General features: G+C 30.2%; 2 protein-coding genes and 1 non-coding gene across 3 annotated transcripts; 2 read left to right on the top strand and 1 right to left on the bottom strand.

Moving 5' to 3' along the window:
- Positions 1–8,282: 8,282 nt before the first annotated feature.
- TRNAS-AGA lies at positions 8,283–8,364 on the bottom strand. The gene has a single exon. It is a non-coding gene; the product is annotated as a tRNA-Ser (tRNA).
- A 5,012-nt stretch (positions 8,365–13,376) lies between these two features.
- Positions 13,377–16,316, top strand: LOC123905083 (xylan glycosyltransferase MUCI21-like). Its single transcript, XM_045954717.1, has 3 exons — positions 13,377–13,392; positions 13,942–14,062; positions 15,043–16,316. The coding sequence occupies exons 2-3, from the start codon at positions 13,969–13,971 to the stop codon at positions 16,272–16,274; spliced, it is 1,326 nt and encodes a 441-aa protein (XP_045810673.1). The 5' UTR covers positions 13,377–13,392; positions 13,942–13,968; the 3' UTR covers positions 16,275–16,316.
- A 3,516-nt stretch (positions 16,317–19,832) lies between these two features.
- LOC123905082 (chorismate mutase 3, chloroplastic) lies at positions 19,833–24,227 on the top strand. The gene is made up of 6 exons (XM_045954716.1): positions 19,833–20,080; positions 22,165–22,387; positions 22,476–22,562; positions 23,302–23,445; positions 23,622–23,714; positions 23,852–24,227. Exons 1-6 carry the CDS (start codon positions 19,890–19,892, stop codon positions 24,086–24,088), a joined length of 975 nt encoding a protein of 324 aa, XP_045810672.1. The 5' UTR covers positions 19,833–19,889; the 3' UTR covers positions 24,089–24,227.
- The last annotated feature ends 1,008 nt before the right edge of the window (positions 24,228–25,235 follow it).

Genomic DNA, 25,235 nt, shown 5'->3' with positions numbered 1-25,235 from the left:
CATTATTTTATTAGTTCATAAGTATATTTCAAAATAAATATAATTATTTATTTAAATATGTTAATATGAAATAGGCTTTTAAACAGGCTAACAGGCCACATCAGACTTTCAAAAGGTCAGGCTCAGGCCTAGAATTTAAGCCTATGATAGGCCACAGGCCAGGCTCAGACCTTCGATTTTTTGACAGGACAGGCTCAGGCTTGGCAAAGCCTAGCTCGACCTAACCTATTTCCACCTCTAGACCACTGGATTGTACTGGTGGTGTGTGTATGTTTGCTGGTTGTTTTGGTACCCTTTTGGGTTGGCTTATAAAATTCTTTGGTTGGTTTAATTTCTTCCCTCTATTTTTTTTTACCGGAGCAGACTTTATGACTTTATACTCCCCAATATATTTAATTTTTTTGTCTTTTCTTTTTTTTGAAAAATTAATTTTTTTTGTCTTGTTGCCCTTTTTGTCGTAAAAAAAGAAGTTAAATTGTACTTTGGTCCTCTAAGTTGCATAATAATTTGATGATTTTGTTCTTCGAAGTTTGAAAATAGTGTTTTTAATTCCTTGCTTCATTCTCAATTTATGAAGTCCTGATACGTGACACGATACCGATATCATACGACACCGATATGGCGATACGAGAAAATTTTTAAAATTCCCGATACGATACGTCCGGGATACGTTATTTAAAAATTAAATTTAAAATTAAATATATAAATGCACAATATATAAACATAACTAAAATTGATACTTGTAAAAAAAAAACTAAAATTGATAATGATAAAAATTAACATTCAAATTACTAAAACTAAGAAAACAAGTGACAATTACATATATTAAGTTAAGTACTACCCAAAAGGGGGTGGGATATGTAGTTTAACTGGTTAAGCTAGTTGAGCTAAGGGTTAAGGAGTTGGAGGTCCAGAGTTCAAGTTATGACAAGGAGAAAAACTAATAAAGACATAGTTTGTAACATCATACTCTAACATTCAATACTTAAGAGAAAATACGAATTGTATCAGTCTCCTCTCATACATTTCCACCATCAAAGAACATTAATTGTCTGATACTTTATCGATCGATACACGTATCCGAGAAGTATCCGACAAGTATTGGTTATATTTTATTTTAAAAAATAATATTAATTGTCGATACTTCTCCGATACGATACTCCTCTAATACATGTATCGGAAAGTATCGGACGAGTATCGATATCAAGTACGTATCAGACATGATACTTTGTCATTTTTAAAATATCGAGACTTCACAAATCTCAATAGCAAAAGAGAAAACCTTTTAATTTTTTACCCAGTAAACACTATACGTAGACATATATTTTTGAGTATAACTATAAAATGCAAGCTATATATGATTATTAACATAAATAAGGCTTAAATGCAGTTTTGGCTAGGGGTGTACGTGGGCCGGATTGGGTTGGGTTTGGCCAAAACCAAAACCCAAACCACATATGGTACTCCGGGTTGGGTTTAGTAAAATAACAACCCGTTATAACATTGGGCCGGGTTGGGTAAATCCACTAATTTCCGGGTTGGATTGGGTTGGGTTGTGGGTTACCCAAATTATTTTTCTATTTTTTTTATTAAATATCTAAATATTGAATCATCATATTTTCTCATAAAAAATAACTCAATCAATGTATCTTCTTGAAAAATAGGGTAACTTTTTTTCACTATAAAAAATAATTACCCATTTTTGTGTGTAAATCTACTAATTTACGGGTTGGATAGCGTGTTATCCAAATGATTTTTTTGCTTTTTTTAATATCAAATGACTAAACCATGAATCACTATATTTGTTTATGAAAATTATTCAAATTTTTTAAATTTTTAAAAAATAATGCGAAAAGTTATCATATTTGTTTATAAAAATTATTCAATCTTTTTTATTTTCGTAAAAAATAGTATAACTCATTTTCAATATAAAAAATATTTAATAATCAAATGAAAAAATCTTTAGTATTTTCATAAAAAAATTTCAAGAAACATAGCACTAGTGGGTTAGTGGGTTTTTTGGGTTGGGTCCGGTTTTACCCGAAACCCAATTTTTTTAATGGGTTTTTCATTTTTGAAATCCATATCCACCCACTTGCCCGACCCAACCCACTTTTTTGGGTTGGGTTGGGTGGGTTTGACCGGGTCGACCGGATTTGCCCAACCCATGTACACCCCTGGTTTTGGCCCTCAAGTTTCACAATTACTTGATTTTGGCCTCCCAGGTTTCAATTGCTTGATTTTAATCCTCTAAGTTTCACAATTGCTCGATTTTAGCCCTCCAAGTTTCAATTGCTCCATTTTGGCCCCCAAGTTTACCCCCTTTTGCATTTGCTTACCCCCGTTGAATATTTTGATTAAAAATTGGTTATGTGGCATTTTAAAATTAAATATGTATTTCAAAATAAATAAATAAATTACAAATTGTTTTTTAAAAACTATACTATAAAATATTTTTTTTATTATATGTAGTTTATAAAATAATTTTGTCATATAAAAAAGTAAAAAAAAAATATTTATGAACTATTTTTTAAACACTTTGTAAACTTTTTTTTAAATAAAATATAATTATTAAAACTTTTATTAAAAAAACAATTTTTAATACTTTTTATAAAAGCAAATATTTTTATTTTTTATAATTAAAACATTTTTAATTTTTTTTAAAAAAATGTTATATAAGCAAATTTTAGTCAAAAAAGTCAACGGGGGCTAGCAAATGCAAAAGGGCGTAAACTTGGGGGGCCAAAATCGAGCAATTGAAACCTGGAGGGCTAAAATCGAGCAATTGTGAAACTTAGGGAGTTAAAATCAAGCAATTGAAATGTAGGGGACCAAAATCAAGCAATTGTGAAATTTGGGGGGCCAAAACTGCATTTAAACCTATAAATAAACATTAATCAAATTAAAAAATAATAATCATAGCTGCAACCTGCAAGCAAGTGAGTGATTGTTTACAAACTTAGAGAAAGCGCGCAAAAATTGTGATTTTCAAATTTTAAAGGTGCCACAATCATCTGATTCTGAAACTTGGGAACAAAAATCATCAGATTCTTTGATGTGTCCTAATTTAAATTTACATCAATATATACATTGAGGAGTGCTAGCAACACACTCTTTAACAAACACACTCTAACACACTTTCTTCTATTGGTTAAAATTTATACTAGTCCCATAAAAGTTATATGGGTCAACATTTTTTTAAGGGACCCATGTGAATTTCAACCAATAAAAGAGAGTGTGTTGGAGTGTGTTGTATTGCTAGCATTATTCTATATACATTACATGTATTTTCACTAGATGTTAAAAGTAGATGTTCTGCATTTGTACCAAAAAAAAAAGTAGATGTTCTGCACAAATATTATTCTTTAGAGGAGGAAATATGGTTTGAATGAATTTTTAATTTTAAAAACAGTGTGTATTTTTTTGACAAGAAAAACATACTTTATATGATTAATTATTTAGATTCTTACGTAAAAAAATATTATTTGGATCATACTAATTTAAAAGATAAAATAAAACGTGCTATGTAAAATATATTAGTCTAATCAATCTTCTCATGATGTGTGTATTATGAGATATAATTAATAAGTTGATTGACTTAGAAATACAGGAAACAGGTAGTTAGCAATATTTGATCGTTGATAATTTTATTTTTTATAATTTGAAATAGAGTGACTGATTCAATTGATTTAAATTAAGGGTTGAAAAAATTATAGGTTTCTGATTCAACTTCAAGAAGGAGAGAAAATATATTAATTTAACAAAAAAAACATTTCTATTTACTTTTTGAAAGAGAAAATCAATTAAATTAAATTGACCAAATTCATTATATAAAGATGGGCTATGCAAATTCCAATAGAGCCCTTAAACATGGTTAAACGTGACAAAATATGTTAAGTTTTTTACATATCCAAATTTTAGTTTAAACCCTCAAAATTTTGAAGTCCTACCTTGTGGTTGTGGTATAACTTGCACATGCCCATAGTTTGGGAGTTGTATTGTATAAAAGCTTTAGAGTTTGACCTATGCTACATTGCTACTTAACATTGTTCTATAAAATTTTGTATCATACTATTCAAAATAAATTAAATTTAAACAAAAAAATGGAAGAAGAAAAGAACACAATTTATTTATTTTTATTACAAAAAGGGTTTAAACCTGGAAACAAAATAAATAATTTTTTTTTTTGAAAGAGGCTAATTTTATTAAAAAAAGAGTACAAGAAGTACTACTAATATACATATTACAACAAAAAAGGCACCACCAGCCCAACACAACACAAAACAGAAAACCAAAACCAGTAGCGTAGGCCAGAAAAAACGGCCGCAAAGCAAAGCCTGCAACACGAAGAATATCACGCCTGCACCATGCAAAACCCCACCAACAATCTCAACGCCTTAAACACAGTCCGAGATCCCAACACCATTCATAATTTTGTTAATACTATAGATTAAGATGGGTTGCAAGTCAATTAAGAAAAGAGGAGGAGTATACTCATTCCAGGTAGATATGTATTATTAATATTTTTGAAATTTTTTTTTTTTGATGAGATGGAAAATAATTACTATATAAATATTATGGTCCATAGTTTTCTATTGTCACTTTCAAGTAAAATAGGTGATGCTTTCAAAAGACCTCAACTAGTGGAAGATTTGGCAAACTAGATGTGAAGGGACCCACTAAGTTTTATTGTAGTATGATAAACCCCATAAACAGTGTTTGATTGATATGATAGTCTGTTTTTTGGTCTTTGTTACAACAAATTTATTTCCACTTTTATTAAACAGATTGATTGGTACTATGAATATATGGTTTCATCACAAATATCTCAAAAAAGAATATTGAATCAATGTGAGCCATGAAAGCATTTTGGCTTATGATTGATGATGATATATATACTCCCTTAGCTTTTGTAAATAAAATTATAAATACTATTATTCAATTCCACTTTCAAATGCATCACACCACTTATGAAGTATTTTCTGTTTTGGATCGTATGTGAGTTCTTATGGCTTTGTTTCTTGTAAAAAGCGCTTCATTAGGCTAAGATGTATGGAAAAATTATAATATGGGCATAAATCCAAATATTTTTATCTTAGGCACACTCACAACAAAGGTAAAAAATTTAAAGAAAAAATTAATAAAGTGATGTTGATTGATGTAATTATTTTATTTTTCTTTTAATTTTGTAAATCAATGTGTGTGCGCGCCTAAATTTATTTCTAATTCTCTCGTGCCTAGACAAGAATACCTAAGATGTATGAGTGTTGTATATAAACTCCCTTTAACTTCAATTTCCTAGTGATGTGAGAATTTTTTGGTGTATTGAAACATTACCTAATAATAAGAGAAATGCTAAATAGTGTTATGGGGCAATGGTTAAAAAAAAAAATACAAATATATTCTTAAAAGTAATGCATTCAATCCCTTAAAATATAAAAATAAAATATTTTCTATTTAAAACTTTTGCTTATATTTCCACTTTTAATTTTTTTAATCATTATTCCAAAACACAGTTTAACACGATCCTTAAGTAGAGTAATATGGTATTTTCATTTTACCTATGACCTATAAACATGATATGCCTTTTTGTGTGTAGTCAACAAAATTAATATTAGATTTATCCTTATTTTACTAGTACAACTTTTTGGGATCAAAATGTACTCAATTACCATACTTTGTGATATCATATGGGCAAACATTTATGATCCTAGCTACATGTGATATGCATCATAATCATAAGCCATAACAGCAACCCCACTAGCTATGGTAAATATACTATTCAAGTCTAACCTCAGAAAACGTGAATGCTTTTTATTCATGATTTTTGTTAATAGAAAAAGTGATAGGAAGCGCTGTATATTGGAATAATATGAGATAGAATTATTTCATTAATATAAATTAAATAAATATTGGTACAAATAAATATAATACATATAAAATAAAATTGAGAAGAAAAAAAGTTTATTGATTTGACTGAGGCGTGCAATGCACTGAACTTAAGAGTATTTCGTCATCACATGTAAGTTATCCGATACACTTGGTCTCATCGCTAATATTCTCCAGGATACAATAGTCACTTCTTGTTAGCACTGCACGTAAATTAGCAAGGTCTCGAGAAACATTTTCTGGATGATCTAGGAACTTATTATTGGATGCTCTAGGAACTTATTATTTTACTTGTGTTACTTATTTTCATATCCTTGCTCTCTCTCGTGACTATGCTTCTTTATATATATATATATATGGAATATGAGTGTACCCGTTGCTAATCAATCATATAAGCAAAACCATAATTCCTATTGATTAGGAATAAAAAGCAACGTTACAATATTAAAAGGCATTAACCGAAAACCCACATTTTTTTTGCCAGTTAGTCTAGTGACTTGAAATTCCACCTTCAAAGATGGATAAGTGGAATGTCTGGAGTTCGATCCCCAACTCCTGCATATAAAATGTTGATGTCCCTACCAATTGAGCTAAGCTCACGGGACGAAAACCCACACTTTTAATTAGGAATTAGGAATGGCAACTAGATAAATTGAGAGTGGACCAACAATAAATTTTAAAAAAAGTGTGTTGACTAATTCAATGATAGATTAATAATATAATAATTAACTTTAAAATAAATTATTATATGAAAATATTCAACAATATATACACTGATAAATATCAAAGCAAGCCAGAACATTTTCAGTACAACCATAAAATTAAAGAGAGGGAAACATATGTAAATGAAATTAGAACATTTTATTTTATTTTATTTTATTTAGAATATTTTAGTCTGTAAAAACTTCATTTCCAGAATTTGTAGATTTTGTAACCCCTAAGAATTTCCAGATTTTGTAGTTTAGCCACGGTTAAACACATGGCTAACCTAATGGAATTCTTCTCATATGTTTTTCAGATGGTAACTCATTTTGGTTTTCCATTCTAATGTTCCAGAAGGCTTTCTTTTAAATATTCCGGTATGAAATTTTGACTATTAAAAAAAAATTAAGTGGCGGAAAAAATTTGTAGTGTTGTCGAATGATAAAAAGAATAAAATTGATGAAAAAAAGAAGTAAAGATATAATTGTAGGGGTGTAAAAAGTTTCCTAAATGCACAGTCGAATCCAACATGAATCATTTTTATTGTTGACGCAAGCCCACATCACATGGGCCAAAAACATGGGAAAAAAGGCAAGCCCAATAATCTAACATTTTTTCATTAGTGAAAGGATATTGATTTTTTTTTTTATTTTATTAAAATAGGGTACAATTGTTTTTTTTTTACGCAATTAATAAGTATATTAAATACGATTAACATTCATATAATTGCGAAATTTTAGATTCGAATATGAGTCGTATTGCTCTACCTACCAATATTCATATTGGTAATTGAGTTAAAACTTATGTACAAACATATTGAACAAGCTAACTAACTTGTTTTAGTAATCCTATCTATTATGACGGTGGGGAAAATACATGCAAAACAGGTTATCATTGTTGAGATTTATCAAGTGTGAGTTACGACCTGAATCTCTCTAGCATTTTAATTATTCAAGACTTACAATATGGCTGAGGCTATCGTTGAAATTGTGCTTGAGAAATTGAGCACACTCATCCAAAAAGAGTGACTTCCTATTTTTTGGGTTCGACCAAAACTTTAAAAGGCTTGGCCTATTGTGCAATGTTTGAGAGTGACTCCCTATCATTAGTTACTGCTAGTAATTCCAACAACAAGGGAAACTCTGAGTTTGGTTATCTTATTTTTAATATTAAGAATAGTTTACTTTCGTTATCACACTTTAAGGTAAAGTTTGTTCTGCGACAAGCAAATATGGTTGCTCACTCTTTTGCGAAGTCACCGTTATGTTGATGTCACTCCTCTTTGTATTGAATATTTGATTATGAATGAAATACATTAAGTTTGTTTGTTTCAAAAAAAAAATAATAATTTGAAGAGGAGAATACTATGTTTGTTTTTAAATCTCTTACTCGCAATACTATTAATTTTATTGTATTGTACACCAATTCTCTACAATAAGTATATAAAAAAATCAAGTCAAATTCAACTCATGAATCCTACAAATCAAAGAATTCTAATTCAATTGCTTCATACAATATCTGTATTATAGCTATTTCTATATAGAATTGTTGCTATTAAGCATATATTTCAGTTTTGTAGTGATTTGGAGTGCAAAGAGAGAAGAGTGTGGATTCTGATGAGAGTGTTGTAAGTGAAAGTTGTTGGATTTGGAATTAAGTTGAAAAAGGTAGGGAAAAAAAATATGAAAAAGCGTGGACGGCAGGATTCGAACCTGCGCGGGCAAAGCCCACATGATTTCTAGTCATGCCCGATAACCACTCCGGCACGTCCACAATTGTGTTAATGTATTAAGCATATATCTTGGTCAAATAAGTCAACATTAAAAAATTAAACAAGAACCAACCATGTCAATAGACTGCAAAAAACTTGTTATGCATCAATATAAATTTTTCAGTTTGCACTTTGCATTATGAAGTAATTAGTACTAACTAGGATTATTATGGAGAACTTGATCTTTGAAATTCTACCGACAAAAAACTAAGGTACTCAGTGATGCTGCTAGTTAAGCCTTTCATCCGTAAAACTGAAGTTCAACATCAATAATTGATTCCATGGTTACTAACATTTGTTATAATGTATTATGTGACTATCAATAATTTCCTTACTTTCAGGTTTGACAAGATGATTGAATGTTCTATACCAAAATATGAAATGCAAAAGAGTTAGGAAACTAGATAGGTACTTACTGCATCGATTACGAGATGTCCTAAATATATGTTTATAAGTAGAGGTAATTCTTGGTTTTGTAGGTTGAGTTAGGCTCCCAACGCCCAATTTTAAAATGGTGTCAGAGCCTCCTCCATGATTCGCTAGACCATGGCCTAAATATATGTTTATAAGCTAGAGCAATCATCAACTTACATTTAAGTCTAGAATTATGAACAAATATATATCACGCTCATTAGCTCTTTTAGCAGAAGTATAAGCTCAGTTAGAGACATCGCTAAATGTTAGGATTTGAAGATTATGCATTGTCGGTGTAAAATAAAATTGTTAGTAAATTTTTTTTTTACACTGATATTCAATTAAAATTCACTATTTTGCCAAATGGATTCACTTCTGAATCACCTACAGAAACAAAATAACCATAGGCAGCGATGTTGTTGAATATCAAGGTTTTTCTCAAAGATCACGAGAAGGTAGCAAGATCATAACAAAGATCATAGTTTCCTATCAAAATAATCTTATTAAGGATCCTAACAAAACTGAAATTTAATAAAGATAAAGTTCAAGATTAAGAATTCAGGAAAGAGATACTGAAATTAACAAAGGTAAATCTCTGCAAAGAGCAAAAACACACACATATATATATTGCTAGTGCAAGTGTTGTTTTACTTATTACACCAATCCTATAGATCTTAGATTCAATCAGATCTAGAAACCAAGATTAATGGAATTGGTGGAATAGGTAAAATAATCCTTGATCTAGATCTTGAAGTTTCATCTTCTTGCTCATCAGTATGTGAAAGTGAGAATGAAAAGGAATCTACATGTCTGTGTTGCTATATATATACTCCACTTATTGTTTTTTTTTTTAACAGCAAAATATATTATTAATAATACTCATGTCCCCGTACAAGATGAACGGAGACCCATATAAGAGGGCTACAAAATAAAGACCCCGTATATAAGCGGAACACCAATGAAAATGCTAAAACAGACACCACCTAATAGAGGTCTAATTCTAACCTCATTCTTAGAAAGACACTCCTCAACTTCAAAACCACCAGAGAAGACAACAACCCGACTCAAAGTGATGCCACTAGACAAACTAACTCCTGATCTCGAAGCAAAAGAGATCGGCCCATCAGAATCCAAAAAACAACACTTGAGTCAAAAATTGATGCGACACCGGTAGAAAGAGAACCTAGGCAGATGAGTCTCAGCACGCAGACCGCCTCCAGACGATCAACACCGACGCGATAGAAGTCAACCAGATACATAGAGACCTGCAGATTTGGAAACAACTTATTGTGTTTAGTTAATAATGGAATTTGTCGGTTTTATGCAAAATGTAAGTATTACCCGTTCCTGCTTTATTTATAGGCAAATTTTTCTTATTTCTCGCATATTAAGAAAGCAGTTATTTTTACTAATTACCCCTTACAATATATATTAAATTTGCATTGGAATTATAAAATCATGTTAAAAGTAGAACAATTAATTAGGGGTACTTTTGGAAGAATAACATTAAATATAGTTGCTTTTGGTAATTTTTGCTTATATTTGAGGCCACACTTTTTTGTTGATTTTTGCTTATAATTAAATAAGATCGGAGAGAATATTATACATAATAGTATATGGAGTATAGACACAACAATACATGTTTCACGACATGAAAAATGTTTAAGGTATTGAATAATACAGGACAATAATTTGAACTTATGCAATATTTGGTAGACAAAAAATATTTTAGCATTTTAGATAATTTGTGAATTTCAGTTTTTGTCTATTATCTTGACATTAGTTTTGCAAGTATAGTTTTAAAATCAAACGTATTAAAATTGAAATTATTTTGTTAGTACTTTATTTTTTTGACCAAACTCACATAACCTAATCCATTTTATTGATTGGGCCAATTTGTGTTTTTTGTATCTTCTTGGACCAATTTGGTTTGAGTCCATTTCTTTGTGAATTTCTAACGAAAAATTCTCTTGTTGTATGTTTCTTTTATCCTTTGAATTTCAAATTTTTTCTATGTGAAAAAGGTTTGGAAACTATTTTAACTTTTTCCAGTGTGAAATATATATTATTTTCAATAGCAAAAAAAGTTCGAAAAATACATTTCAAAATTTTTTTGCATGAAAAAATTGAAATTTCAGGGAATAAAAGAAATGTGAGTGGAAGAATAATAGCATATGAACTTTAAATTTGGGACGCAATTTTATGTGGTTTTTCATTGTCTCTTTGAGTACTTGCTTTGTCTACATAAATTGATTTCTCTATTATTTCCTAATATATACAAGCATATGATATTTTTGCAATAATCACCAAAGTTTGTTATATTTCTTATCCATGACGGAAAAGCATATTGGAATAAATTTTTTTAAGTTATAAGCTAATTGAATTAGGGTCCATTTGGATTGACTTATTTTTCAGTTTATGGGAAACAACTTATGCAAATAAATAAGTTCTTAAGTATTATTATAAGTTTTTCAAGGTATTTTATGTGGAAATAACTTACAAGATATAATTTTTGTTAGTGAAAACTTATGATTTAACATACAACTTTATTTATTTATTCTGTACCAAAAAAAAACAACTTTATTTATTTGCATAAGTTAGTTTCACAAGCTAAAAAATAAGTCAAATTCAAACGGACCATTAGTTTATCAAAATAAACTATAAGCTAATATAATTTTGGGTTCTATATATTTTGGTCCAAAGTAGAATCTTGTGAAGTATCAAACAATAATAATATGTATGATTTAATATATATTTAATAAGTTATAACCCGTTCTTTTTTTTTTAAATAAAAATTTTGTGGTTTTTTAGATATAGTTGGTTAGTTTGTTGATTTTTTTTTTCAATAGAAATTTTTTGAATTGTTGATTTGTTGGTGTTCTATTTTGGATATACACGTTGTATTAATAATATCGGAGTATATAATTTAGTAATTTTATATATTATTTATTGTTTGACTGAATTATTGGGACGATATTTTTTGTCTAGGTCCGCCCTATTTGTAAGGATCCGCAAAGAGGAAATTTTAATTATTTATCCGCTGCATTTGCTTGATTATTTTGAATAGTTTCTCTTCAAAAGAAGATAGGGTGATGTTGGAAATTTATGGGTTTATCCCTTTTTATTATTCTCTATGTCGCTGACCTCTCTTAACGTACACACATATGTTACCTAAACACACAAAAATTCTTCTCTTTTTTATATATTCTTTTCTTTTAATTTGCATGTGGCTCCCGGTGGAGGATCCACCCAACATATTGCATGATTAAAAGAGTAATAAGTCGTGTTAATCCGATACTTGAAGGAAAGGTAATAAATGTGTTGATTGGTTAATTTACAGTCGATTTCAGTGTCCTCGAACAACCTTCAAATAAGTTTATGAGATTGTTAAATGATGATATTTCTAGGAAGTCCTTCTCAAAATAAGTTAGATTTGACTCATATTTTTTCCCCCTTTTATGTTCATTTTTTTGACCTCTGACCTTTTATTTTAAACATAATTAATTATAATAGAAAAAATTAAAAATATTCTAGAATTACAATGTGATTATAAGAAATAACGTAATATGTATTTTAACATAATATCAAAATATTGTTAAATATTTTTGTTAAAATCTTTCTTTATAGTAGATACAATAAATATTCTTAAAATGCTAATAACAATTCACCCATTCACTTCTTCTAATTGATTAAATGGTCAAAGATTTTTTATATTCATCCTTTCATTATGTGTACGTACAAATATTTTTTTTATTAAAATAGTAGTATAATTTACAAAATATGGTACTAATACATGTATATATTTGTGATATGCATACACAATATTTTTTATGTAATTAAATTTATATACATCGAATCAAGAAATAATCAAATTCATCAATGAAGTTGATTCAGTTTGTATCTCATAAGGATCAAGAAAATGAGACCCAACTAACCTGGAAATAATTTTCAAGAAATAGTCAAATTTCATGCTCTAATAATTTACATATGTTTTTCTAGTAATTTCTAAAAATATAATGAATAACACTCGGCCACTAATTAAATTAACCTCACGTACGTTGCTCTTTTTTTTTTTGTCAAATAGTCTAGTGACTAGACTCTCACACATTTAAATGTGGAGAAATACGTTGCTCTTTTTTATTGGGTAATTTTATTACATTATTCAATAACATTTTATTATAATACTCACCCTTTGAGTTGAAAGGTAATATTAGATAAATTATCTCTCTGAAATATTCTTTTTATATAATTTTGAAATCATTTTATAAGTTATTTAGATGAAAATTAGTGTTTTTTAGTAAAAAAAAGTATTTAAGACGTTAATTTTGACTTTGTAAAAACCCATTATTAGTTTTTACACACCTCAATATATAATATATTACTATTTAAATTTTCTTAAAAAATTTATAAAAATGCTTGTACAAAAAAAAAGTATTTATAAATTTTTTTTTTTTTTGAAGGAATTTATAAAAATACTATATCTAGTAAAATGTATGTATATAAAATTATCAAGCGGTTAGACCTATATATTGATTTTATTTTTTTATATATATATATATGAAAGAAAGGGGAAGCTACGTCAAAGAAAAAGGAGTGACTACCAACCTTGCTATCAGGTAACTAAGTGCTCTTTTTGTTTTAGATTAAATAATCAATTTATATTCAATGGTTTGAAAGAATAATTTATTTTCTCTAACTTTTTCATTATCCATATCAATTAACCTTAGCTTCCTAATCATATTCAAATTGTAAATTCACTTTTCATCTATATATATCATGATGACTTCTTTGCGATTATAAAAAAATGATCACTTCTTTGCTAATAGTCCTTCAAAAATTAGTTTAGCGTATAGAAACATTAATCATTGATCATCTTTGTTTTTGTTTTGCCTCAGTGATCGAACATTTCTTCTATTTAATTAAGGGAAGTCTGATCGTCTCGAGGTGTTGCGATGTTTTTTAATTTTTGGAGTTTTTGGTGTGTTTGTATTTTTTGCGATTGTTTGTATTTTTTGCGATTGTTTGATTAAGGTGTTGACTCTAGTTAATTATTTGTACATCTGATACCTATTTGTACTATGAACTTGTTTTGCATTTTTTCGTATATAAAATTATATTTTCCATTAAAATTAAAATTGACCATTTGTTTCTTTTTCTTCAAATAGGGTGTTGTGCCAAAACCTAGTCTAACCATGTTGGAAGGAAAGACATCAACATTGTCAATAACAGCTATATGGTTTTCCATATTGGGACTCATCATTATTTTTCAGATAAATGTGGTGCGAGGTAATTAATATACAAAACCTATATTAATCTATATATTAAGGATTGTTGTGTATAAGCTTAATCTCATATTCACCAAATTGTATTGAACACATTTTAATTAATGAAATGTTATAAGTACCTTTTCGTAAAAAAAAAAAGCTTAATCCCATATTAATACTTGTATTGTATGTATGTTTGTTTTGGTTGATTATTTTTATTAGTGGTTACAATCTTTGTAGAAACAATTAACTAATTAATTTTATTTTTAGTTAGAGACAAAAGAATTATTCCATTTCACATTATTAAATTATTAATTTAAAAATATGACCAAAAAAAATGTACAATATTTCAATAAATTTCATTTAAATATAGTTACTTGATATTTACTTTTAAAGAAAGGAGTCAAAGTCAGAATGTAAGAAAAATCTCAAGTTTTATAGTAATTATTTAATATTTACAATAGGAGTCAAAGTCAATGGTAATTTAAATTGCTAGTATTGTAAATTATGGTATCTTTTTAAATTATTTATTAAATTTATTGTGCTATTTTTTTTTTCCATGAAAGAAAAGTTTAGATTAAAGGTGGCAGTGGCACACCTCCATAAAAGTATGAAGATCCATAAAAGCTTAAATTTAAGATGAAATTGACGTACCTGTAAAAAAAAAAAAAGAAGATGAAATTGACGTACTATATATAATTTATTAATTATGAAATTTTGGACTAGAATTTTAGTTATAGCTGATGTGAGTTGAAGGTTTAATTATATGTCTGAACACAATCGGTAACGTTTTGTTTTACTGAAAACAATATTATTATTTTTCTGTTTTGGTGAGTGGCTCTTTCGTAAAATCCATGGAAGAGATTGATTCAATTACTCGTCTCTGACTTGCCTTGATATTGAGTTGACATATAATTTTATTCAAGATTCACTTTACCTCTATAGTTTAAATTATTTTTATTTGTAATCTCATAGATTGATATGAGTAATTTTTTTATGCAGATTCAACTAGGCTAATGCTCTCAATTTCAAAGTGGAATTGGGATTTCGAAGTTACTTATAATACTACGGTTATCACGTGTGATCGTTCTAATGAAACTTATGACATATGTACAATAAACAGTCCAACACTTCTAGACCAAACTTCATTGACTCTTTTTACATTAGGTACTCATACAAGGACTCAACCTTACATCCATATGAAAATTCAACCTTACCCTCTCAAAAATGATAAAAAGGCAATAACCCTTGTTAGTGAATTCACTCTCACATCAGCTCCACCAAAATCATCTTGTGGTGTCACACATCATAGCCCAGCACTAGTGTTTAGTGTGGGTGGGTATAGTGGTAATTTCTACCACGATATAAATGAAATTTTCATACCTATCTTCATAACCATTAATTCTTTATCCAATGGTCAAGATGTAATACTTGTGATCACAGATGTTAAACATGGATGGTTTGAAAAGTATGTTGATTTATTATCTACATTTAGTCCTAACCACACGATCATCAACACAAGTAACCTAACAACCACTCATTGCTTTCCATCAGCAATTGTAGGTTTGATAAAGCATGGACAAATGATCATAAACCCAAAATTGCTACCAAACCCTAAAACCCTCCTTGATTTTCATGGATTCCTAAAAGGCGCATATATGAAAAAGAACACTCCATTACTATTTCCCGACAATAAGGGTAAGCCCATTCTCACATTGGTGAGTAGAAAGGGAAGTTATAGCCGTGAGATTTTGAACCAAGACGAAGTCATCAAGTTAGCCGAAGATGTAGGATTTGATGTACATGTTTTGGAACCATCAATAAATTTCCCTGTGGCTGATGCTTTTAGGCTGATACATTCGAGCAATGTAATGTTAGGGGTGCATGGTGCAGGTCTAACAAATTTAGTGTTCCTTAGACAAGGATCGGTATTGGTTCAAGTGGTGCCTATCGGACTTGAATGGGCCTCGGAGACTTATTATAACAAACCAACTAAGCTTTTGGGGTTGGATTATGTAGAATACAAAATAGAGGCAAATGAAAGTAGCTTGTCATGGGAATATGGAGCTGAAAGCTTAGTTGTCAAGAATCCAAAGGCTTTTCGTCAAGGAAAATGGTCTAAGCATCTAGTATACTTGAAGGAACAAAATGTGAAGATTGATATAATTAGATTTAGAAATTGTTTGACAACAGTATATGAAAAGGCCAAGAAATTTATCAATAGTACTAGTTAGGTAGCTAGTTGGATTTTTTTCTTAAAATTTCATCCTTCCCTTCCCCCTTATTAGTGTAAGCCATAGAGGCAAAATGTTTTTACTTTTGAATATGGAACTTGTATCATGCTATTTATTTCTGATATGAGGCACTTCAGTTATTATGTTTGTTTCAATGTAATACTAAAATTTGTTTCTTCAAGTATACTACATGCTTAGACCACCACCCCAAAGCCCCAATTTTCATTTTCTTCAAATTGGCACCCATTGAACTTGCAACCATTGTATATTAAGTAAAACTAGACCCTTACCCGTGCGATGCACGAGTGTTATTTGTTGTTTATAATATAACGTCAACTAAAAAATTTAAATAATTGAAGGAGGAATGACCTATAGTTGAAACTTGAAATAAATAAAAAAAATCATGAACATACATTTTTTTTAGGCAATGACATACATAGTTCATAAGTTGTTTTTTTGGTGCAAACATAATTCTTCAAGTTCTTCCAACTTTGTAACCAAAAATCAAACAAACAAATCAATTATTAAGCATAAACAGTGTCAATTACTCGGAGAAACACAATTATACATATAGATAAAGTATATCAATCTCTAAATTAAAAGTAAAATATATATATAATGCAAACATAAAAAAGTATAAATAAATAAATAAAAAAACAATACACTATTTAATATATATAGAAGAGGTGAATGTGAAAGGAAGATAAAAAAAAAAACATAGGTAAAGAAGAAAATCAATTATTTCCAAATGACTAAGGTGGTGAAAAGAATTGAAAAACAAACAAAGAAATAAAAAAATATTGATAATGTCCACCGAAAAGATAAGTGCTTATATGAAATTAAATTTTTACAACTTTTCATTGCTTAAAAAAACTTTTCATCGAAAACCATTAGATTTCTTGGTAATTAAAATGGGCATATGAAAAGGATAATGGTGTATGAATAGAAATGAAATGAAAAGACATATGAATGCTTCAAATTAAATGTGACATATGACAAATCATTAGAAATAATGTGCCATGTGGCTAAATAAACAATTAATTACAATTGTTAATTTTTTTATTTTTTATTTTTTAAAGAAAATGATTTAAAAGCTATGATTGGTTAATATAATTAGGGTTAGGATTAGTGGTAGGAGAACTATTTAGGATTTATATATATACATACCGTTTGGCCTAACTTTTAAGAAGGGTATAAGATAACCCACTTGGGTTGGTGCATCGATAACCCACTTGGGTCTGAGGTTCGATTCTCTCTGATGCCAATTTGGGTGAGCTAATTTAGCTTCTTCAAAAAAAAAAAGTATAAGATAAAATAAAAATAAAAAACAGTAAGAGTGAAAAGAAATGGACCTTTGAGATAGTGAGAGTGGACTGGCTAGTGGTTAGTAAAAACCGGGGGTGCATCAGTTAATCTGTAGAGTTTTTATGAAAAAGGTAATTAATGGTAACAATAATGAGATAGTTCTCCTAAGCTTAACTCAGTTGGTAGAGACATTGCACTATATGTGCAGGATCCCGGGTTCGAACCCGAAACACTCCACTTATTTACTTTTAAGGTGGATTTTCTAGCCACTAGGGGTCTGTTTGGTAAAAATAAGCTATAAGCTAGCTTATAGCTGATAAGCTAGCTGATAGCTGAAAAGCTAGCTTATAGCTGATAGCTGAAAAGCTAGCTTATTGAAATTAAAGTGTTTGGTAAAATTAGCTTTTAAAGTGGTTATTAAATATAAAATTACATAATTGATAGTGGGTAGTTTATTTTTTAGAGTGGGTAGTTATTAAATTAAAGGGTAAAAATGGAATAAAGTGTAAAAAGCTATAAGCTATAAGCTCAAATGCTACTTGAAATAGCATCTGAAAAAAAGCTATAAGCTAGTACAAAAAGCTTGTTACCAAACACCTCTAATTTTTTGAAACAAGCTTATAAGCTCATATAATAAGCTATAAGCTAGCTTATTTGTGTTACCAAACAGAGCCTAGGTTAAATGACAAACAAACAAAAAAAAATGATGAGATATTTTAGGGAATTTAATTTTTTGGAAACAAATTTGTTAGGATTGATACTACTTTTATGATTTTTTTTTTTTTTACAGTAGATACTACTTTTATGATAATAAACTTGATTAGTTATTATAAATAAAGAGGATTAGTAAGGAAAATAAAAGAGAATCAAAATAGAAGATACGTTAATTAGTCCGTTATAAAATTATTAATCATTGTATAAAGATTTATGTCAGGTGTATGATAGTTAATTTTTTCTGTGTATGATGGTTAATTTAAACTTGGGGAAACAGTCATTTTAGTCCCTGAATGTGCAACTTGCTGTCATTTTGGTCCCTGACTGAAGAAAAAATACAAAATAGTCCCCGACTCTACAACCCGTTAGTCACTTTAGTCCCTGACGTTAAAAATGACCGTTAACTTTACAAAAAAGCTGATGTGACATTTTTTGGGGACACGTGGCACGTTGACTAGGCATTAGTTGGACAAATAGTCTGATGATATGGCGAGGGACGAAAATGACAATACGAGGGACCAAAATGACAATATTTTTTCTTTTCTTTTTTTTTCTTTTCATTTCTTCATCTTCTTCCTCTCACTCCTTGTTCATACATTCATCAATAAAATACAGAATTTTAAACCCAATTTTTTTAAAATATCATCAATAAAAAATTTGTAAAATTTTAACCAAATTTTCAAACAAAATCGCTAAAACCTCAAATGAAAATATTTTTGATACAATTTGGTTGTTCCAATTTTTCCAGAAGTTACGGTAAATAGCAATCGATTGATGGTTGGGATTTAGGGGAAGATGAAAGTGCATAAACAATTTGGCGTAGCTGAGAGCGGTGAAGTGAATTCATTTGAGAAAAGAGGAAAAATCAAAGAGAAGAATGAAAGTTGAAAAAAAGGAACAATATTATGATGATCTATTGTTATGTGTTTTGGGTTTGGTGGGATTTAGATGACGGTTGATGAGAGAAAAGACAAAGTCGTTTTAAAATTTTTGAGATTTAGGGATTTTGCAATTTTTTTATTGATGATTTTTTTAAAAAAGTTGGATTTAAAATTTTGTGTCTTATTGATGAATGTATGAAGATGAAAAGGTGAAGACGATGAAGAAGGATGAAAGGAAGAAAAGATGAAGAAATGAAGAAGAAAAAATAGTCATTTTGGTCCCTCGTATTGTCGTTTTGGTCTCTCGCCATATCATCAGGTCATATGTCCAACTAATGCCTAGTCAACGTGTCATGTGTCCCCAAAAAAATGTCACATCAGCCTTTTTTTTGTAAGGTTAACAGTCATTTTAAACGTCAGGGACTAAAGTGACTAACAGATTGTAGAGTCGGGGACTATTTTGTATTTTTTCTTCAGTCAGGGACCAGAATGACAGCGAATTGTACATTCAGGGACTAAAATGACTATTTTCCCAAAAGAAAAAGGTGAAGAAAGGGTAGTAATGACATTTCATTAGTCTTTTGTTTTCATATGTTTATATGATTTCAAGTATTTACTAAATTATTATTTTATTTTTATTTTTATTTACAACCTTGAGAACCCTCTTTTTCCGGGGTCACTGTCTTGTCACCTTTCACAAAACAAAAAAGGAACAATGGAATCAATGTTGCACTTGCACCACCACCATCATCATCATCATCATCATCATCATCATCATATATCAACCAAACCCATTTCGCATGTTCATTCCAAACCCACCATTTTTCTTCAATCATCACCCATTTCTACAGTTCGGTGTCGCCCTCTTCAACTTCAAGCTACTTCTTCTTCTTCCTTTCAATTCAGGTATACCACCTTTTCAACCTATTGCTTTTGTTTATCATGTCATTTGTTGCTGGTTTGTGAAAGTTGATAGTGATCATCAGAACTTTGATTGTGTATTTGGGTGTTTTTGAATACCAACCCAACAACCTCAGTGTACTTATTTGAAATTGGTCATGCATTTTGTTGGGTGTGGAATTGAATTTATTGTTCTGGTTGTTGTAGTAATATGCTGATATTTTGCCATCAAATAGTCTACAGTGGCTGCAGATGAGCTGTTTGATTTAAGTGCAAGATGGATCTTGCACTAAGATCAAACGGCTTTGTAGTCATTGCACCGGTGGAGGGCTATTGGATCTAGAGTTAGAGGATTCAAGTTGTTTCTCTCTGTTTTAGATCCAATAGCTCTCTGGTGACTGCATTGATAAGGACATTGCAGAGGATCTAAGTGCGTGTTTGGATTGACGGTGAGGTTGACAGAATCATTGTGAGTCACTGTAATTTTGGCAAAAACTACACTTTGGAGCTTTACAACATCACACGGTGTTACTGTGATTTTGCCAAACTTACGATCAGTCGAAATATACTCAAAGTTTGACAAATATTAATAAGACTAAAACAAAAATAATAAGGATCAAAAAGTAAATTTTCCAACCAAGACATTGAGCTCAAGTGGTTAATGAGCTCCTCATAGGACAAATCGTTCGGGAGAATCTGAGTTTGATTCCTGGCCGGAACAATTATTGGCTAGACTTTACTTACCTCGCTTCTGTGAACCAGAGGGTTAATACCAAAACATAAAAAGTAAATTTTTCATGTTTCAAATTAAAAACAAACAAGAATTTGTTTTCATTTGTTTTAGGGATTAACCAAAAGAAGTGTGTATTATAAGGACTAAAAAGTTATTTAAGGTGGTAGAACAATATATCCAAATCAGTTTGTTTTTTCTTTCTTTCTGTCTTTTGTAGATTAGAGCACAAGAATTGTTTGCAGGCCAAGAGAAGAGACATGAATGGAAGTGAACTTTTGTTCCCAACGAAAATTTCATGCTTTTATGTTATTCAACATTGCTTGTGAGAGCAGGAAGTTTGGATTCAATCCAAGCTTCCAGTAATGTATCCCTGTGTTCACCTATCTGTCAAGCACACTTGCTTACATATGACTAGCATTTGTAGCATTACCTATTACGTGTAGTTAAATGGTGGTCGTTGTGGAATGGTTTGGCGGATTTTTTGACAACAACCATAGGCAACTTGTGATGCGATGGCCGCCATGGCGGCGACATAGGCCGGAATGGCATGTATATATTGCAAATTTTTGTGCTTTTGCCATATTCCGCCATTGATAAAACTGTTTGACTATTAATATGCAATCTGCAGAGAAATCAGAGCCTTTATGGTATGAGGAAGGCAAATGCATAAACGATAAAAATTCAATGCTCTCTAATTTAGTATGCTACATAGTTTGTTGTATTGTAGTCCCTCTATGAACTCTAGTCAGAGTTGCTTGTACAATTAGAGAAAAATCTCTCCGCAATTACCAAAAATAGGATTGAAATCCTAAATTGCAAGAATCAGAAATGAAAATTACAGTAGTAGAACAGAAACTACGGCAACTAGGCTAGTTTTTCCTGCCAAATCCCACTTCTGCTACTGAATTATTTCCTCTCTTCCACATTCTATCTTTCCCCGTCATATTATCATTCCAACAAAAGGATTCCTCAACTGCTACCGCTGCTCCCTGCTATCCCAGCACTCAAGTTTCTAGATTAACAGGATTCCGATTTGGGCTTTCTTACCTGTGTGTGTTGATCAATCCGTAAAGGGGATAGCATCGTATAGTGTGGCGTTTTTCCTTCCAATTTTATCTTTTAATTAAACTATTTTTATTTATAAATTTTTCATTGTTAACCCAATCAAATAATTAAATTTTTAATACTTATATATAAAGCGGATAGACCGGAACATTAACATTAGTGTCTGTTTGAACACTAGTTTATCATAATAGTAATATAAATCTTCAACAGTAACTTCTAACAGTTCAACCATAGAAATAGTTTGTACCGTGCAAGCATGTGGATCAATATTTGACAGTTTCTTTTGGTGCAGACTTTCAGGTAAAACAAGGGTGGACGATAGTAGGAGCTTGACTTTAGACAGCATTAGGCACTCTTTGATTAGGCAGGAAGATATCATAATATACAGTCTTTTGGAGAGAGCTCAGTATGCTTATAATGCAGCCACATATGACAATGATGCATTCTGCTCAGATGGTTTTCATGGCTCTTTGGTTGAGTACATGGTCTGCCAAACTGAAAAGCTTCATTCACAGGTTGTTACAATTTTGAAGCCATGAAAAATATGTAAGAGAAAAGTTTTGTGATTAAACTGTTTTGTGTTTGGCTTGCCTTTGAAATTAGGTGGGAAGATATAAGAGCCCTGATGAGCATGCTTTTTTCCCTACATACTTACCTGAGCCATCTCTTCCACCCTTGAAGTATCCACAGGTTTTGAAATTTTATCCTCTTTATTGTTATGTACATGAAAATTCATTTGATGCTCGACAATCAGTTTACTTTCCAGTACTGGACACTTCCAATGGGAGAGATCGATCCATTAATTTTCTTATAATTCAAAATCTGTGTTAATCCCTCCTACATAAAGTGTTCAGGACTTGAGAGAATCTCAATCCGTCTTTTGTACGATGTCACGGATAACACTAGATTGCTCTATTGCCCTTATATTACATATTGACATGCGAGCAATTTGTGCTTAAAGCTTAAAAGAAAATGGTACCTGCACTTGTATGTCTAATAAATTTAGATAATAGATGTTATGAATTATGATTACATGTTTATGCAACATAAAAGTAAAATTAGTAAATAGAGAGAAGAAAAATGCAGGTGGAATTTAACTTGATTTGACCTTAGAATTTTAGGCCTGCTTTCATCGACAAAGTAGAGAGGCAATTCATTATTTGTTCATTAGATTGACTTAGCATGAGTTGTAGTCTGAGCTTTTTAGGTCAAGCCACATGTGAGGCATATATAGCACATAATTTCTTCCATTTGATTATCATTATCTCTTCATACATATTTCTGCTATTTCCGTAAACCATCTTACTTCATTTAACTGAATTGGTTAACTATCATTTCCTAAAAATAAAATAAAAAAGATATTTTCGCAATATTTTGCTGATAGGTTTTTGACTGATCTATGTTGCATTTCTCTTGTATACATAACTAGGTTCTGCATCACTGTGCCCATTCAATCAATATAAACCCCATGATTTGGAATATGTATTTTAAAGATCTCCTTCCAAGATTAGTAAAACCAGGAGATGATGGTAACTACGGATCAGCTGCAGTCTGTGACACTCTTTGCTTGCAGGTACTTATTAAGCTTCCAATTTTGCAGAAAGTTTTATATCATTTTGAAGCAATGATCGATTTATTTCTCATTCTTTACTCTACAGATATTTCATATTATAATTATGCAAGAGGTTTTTAAGTATAGATACTATGTTTTGTTATGCATTATTTTATAATGCTTTGGCACCATTACAGGCTCTCTCAAAGAGAATCCACTATGGCAAATTTGTTGCTGAAGCAAAGTTTCAAGAATCTCCTTCTGTATATGAGGCTGCCATTAAACTGAAAGTGAGGATTTACTTGTTATATAATATACTACCTACGTCTTAAATATATGACCCTCTTGAGATTTAACTGTCATATAATACCCCTTATATTATGACTCTACATAAATGTATCTTGAGATGGTTTATCTTGATTCACAGGACAAAAAACGGCTGATGGAATTGTTGACATATGAAACAGTTGAGACATCAGTGCAGAAGAGAGTAGAGATGAAGTCAAGGACATATAGTCAAGTGGTAAAGCTCGATGAAACAGGCGATGTAGCTGATCCTGTATATAAAATCAAGTCAGGTTTGATTGGAAATCTTTATGGAGATTGGATAATGCCGCTAACAAAACAAGTGCAGGTAGAATACTTGTTGAGAAGACTCGATTAAACAGAAGAAAATGGTGTAACTTTTTCATCATGTAAACAGATTTTGTTTTTTGCTTTCCAATCCTTAGAACTTGATGTAATTGTTGACTTCATGCAACAGTACTCAAGGTTGATTAAAAAAAATTCGGTTCTTTTTTGAATGGAGGAGCATGATGAAGGATGTTTATCAGCATATTTTTCTTCCAAATATTGTGTGAAACCAAAAAAAAAAAATTGTGACTTTTTGCAAGATAATTTAGGATGTTCATCTTGTAATTTATGGATAATTATGTTGTTTTGAGGATTTTGATATGTTTTCTTTATTTTAGGAATGATCTTTTATTCATGATCATGACTCGATCGATGTTAGTTAGACTATGATTGAATGAAATTAAGGTTTTTGTTTAAGCATGTAGTTAACTTCTTTTTCTTTATTTTTAAGCTTAGTGATATTGACCTTGATAGTTCCATTTAGATCATTGAATCATCCTCCAAGTGATTCTTGAAGATTAAAACAAAAAATTTAGAAGAAAATAGAATATTGGATGAAGTCAGAGAGAGAAAAAAAGAAGAAAGAAACATACAATTGAGGAAGAAAAAGATATTAGATGTTGATGTGGTAAAAATGGAAACATATGTATGGTAAAAAATTGTTGATGTGTCAAATTTTAAATGGAAAACAGGACAAAAAAATGCATGGTACTTTATCTAAGTTTTCTCCTTCAATTTTTTGGGCTTTATTTTTATATTTGTTGTTAATTTGATCCCAACAAATGTTTTTCCTCTAAAAATGGTTTTTTTTTTACCAAAATATCCCTTTTGAGTATAATTCACTTTTTTTACACAAAAAGTCAGAATTTTTATAGTAAAATACATGAGTTAAAACTAAACTTACAACAAATGTAAAAATAGAGTGTCCAAAAAGTTTGAGTTAAAAAAGTGCTCATAAAATACAGATTCACAATATTATTTTTAGATTTATCTTAAAATTTCTTGTATATATTGTGCTTTCAAAAAAATATTTTACTAAATTATAATTTGAAACTTGGTCCCCCATAAAATTAATTCCTGCCTCCTGATCAAAAGAACTTCTTCTATCGCCCTCTAGTTTTCTCCTGAGTCCCCTTAAATTTCATAAATGTTTTTCTCGAATTTTAGAACTCGAACGT

The sequence above is a fragment of the Trifolium pratense genome, linkage group LG2 (genome assembly GCF_020283565.1).
Source record: "Trifolium pratense cultivar HEN17-A07 linkage group LG2, ARS_RC_1.1, whole genome shotgun sequence".
Classification (NCBI taxonomy): Eukaryota; Viridiplantae; Streptophyta; class Magnoliopsida; order Fabales; family Fabaceae; genus Trifolium; species Trifolium pratense.
The sequence above is the reverse complement of the archived record's forward strand: the minus strand, read 5'-3'. Positions and strand labels throughout refer to the sequence as shown.

Excerpts from the sequence above, each read along its gene's own strand:
- LOC123905082 (XM_045954716.1), top strand. The coding sequence starts at position 19,890 with ATGGAATCAATGTTGCACTTGCACCACCACCATCATCATCATCATCAT. Across the intron at positions 22,563-23,301 it reads CACCCTTGAAGTATCCACAG|GTTCTGCATCACTGTGCCCA; the intron begins GTTTTGAAATTT and ends ATACATAACTAG. Across the intron at positions 23,715-23,851 it reads AGGCTGCCATTAAACTGAAA|GACAAAAAACGGCTGATGGA; the intron begins GTGAGGATTTAC and ends CTTGATTCACAG.
- LOC123905083 (XM_045954717.1), top strand. The coding sequence starts at position 13,969 with ATGTTGGAAGGAAAGACATCAACATTGTCAATAACAGCTATATGGTTT. Across the intron at positions 14,063-15,042 it reads TCAGATAAATGTGGTGCGAG|ATTCAACTAGGCTAATGCTC; the intron begins GTAATTAATATA and ends TTTTTTATGCAG.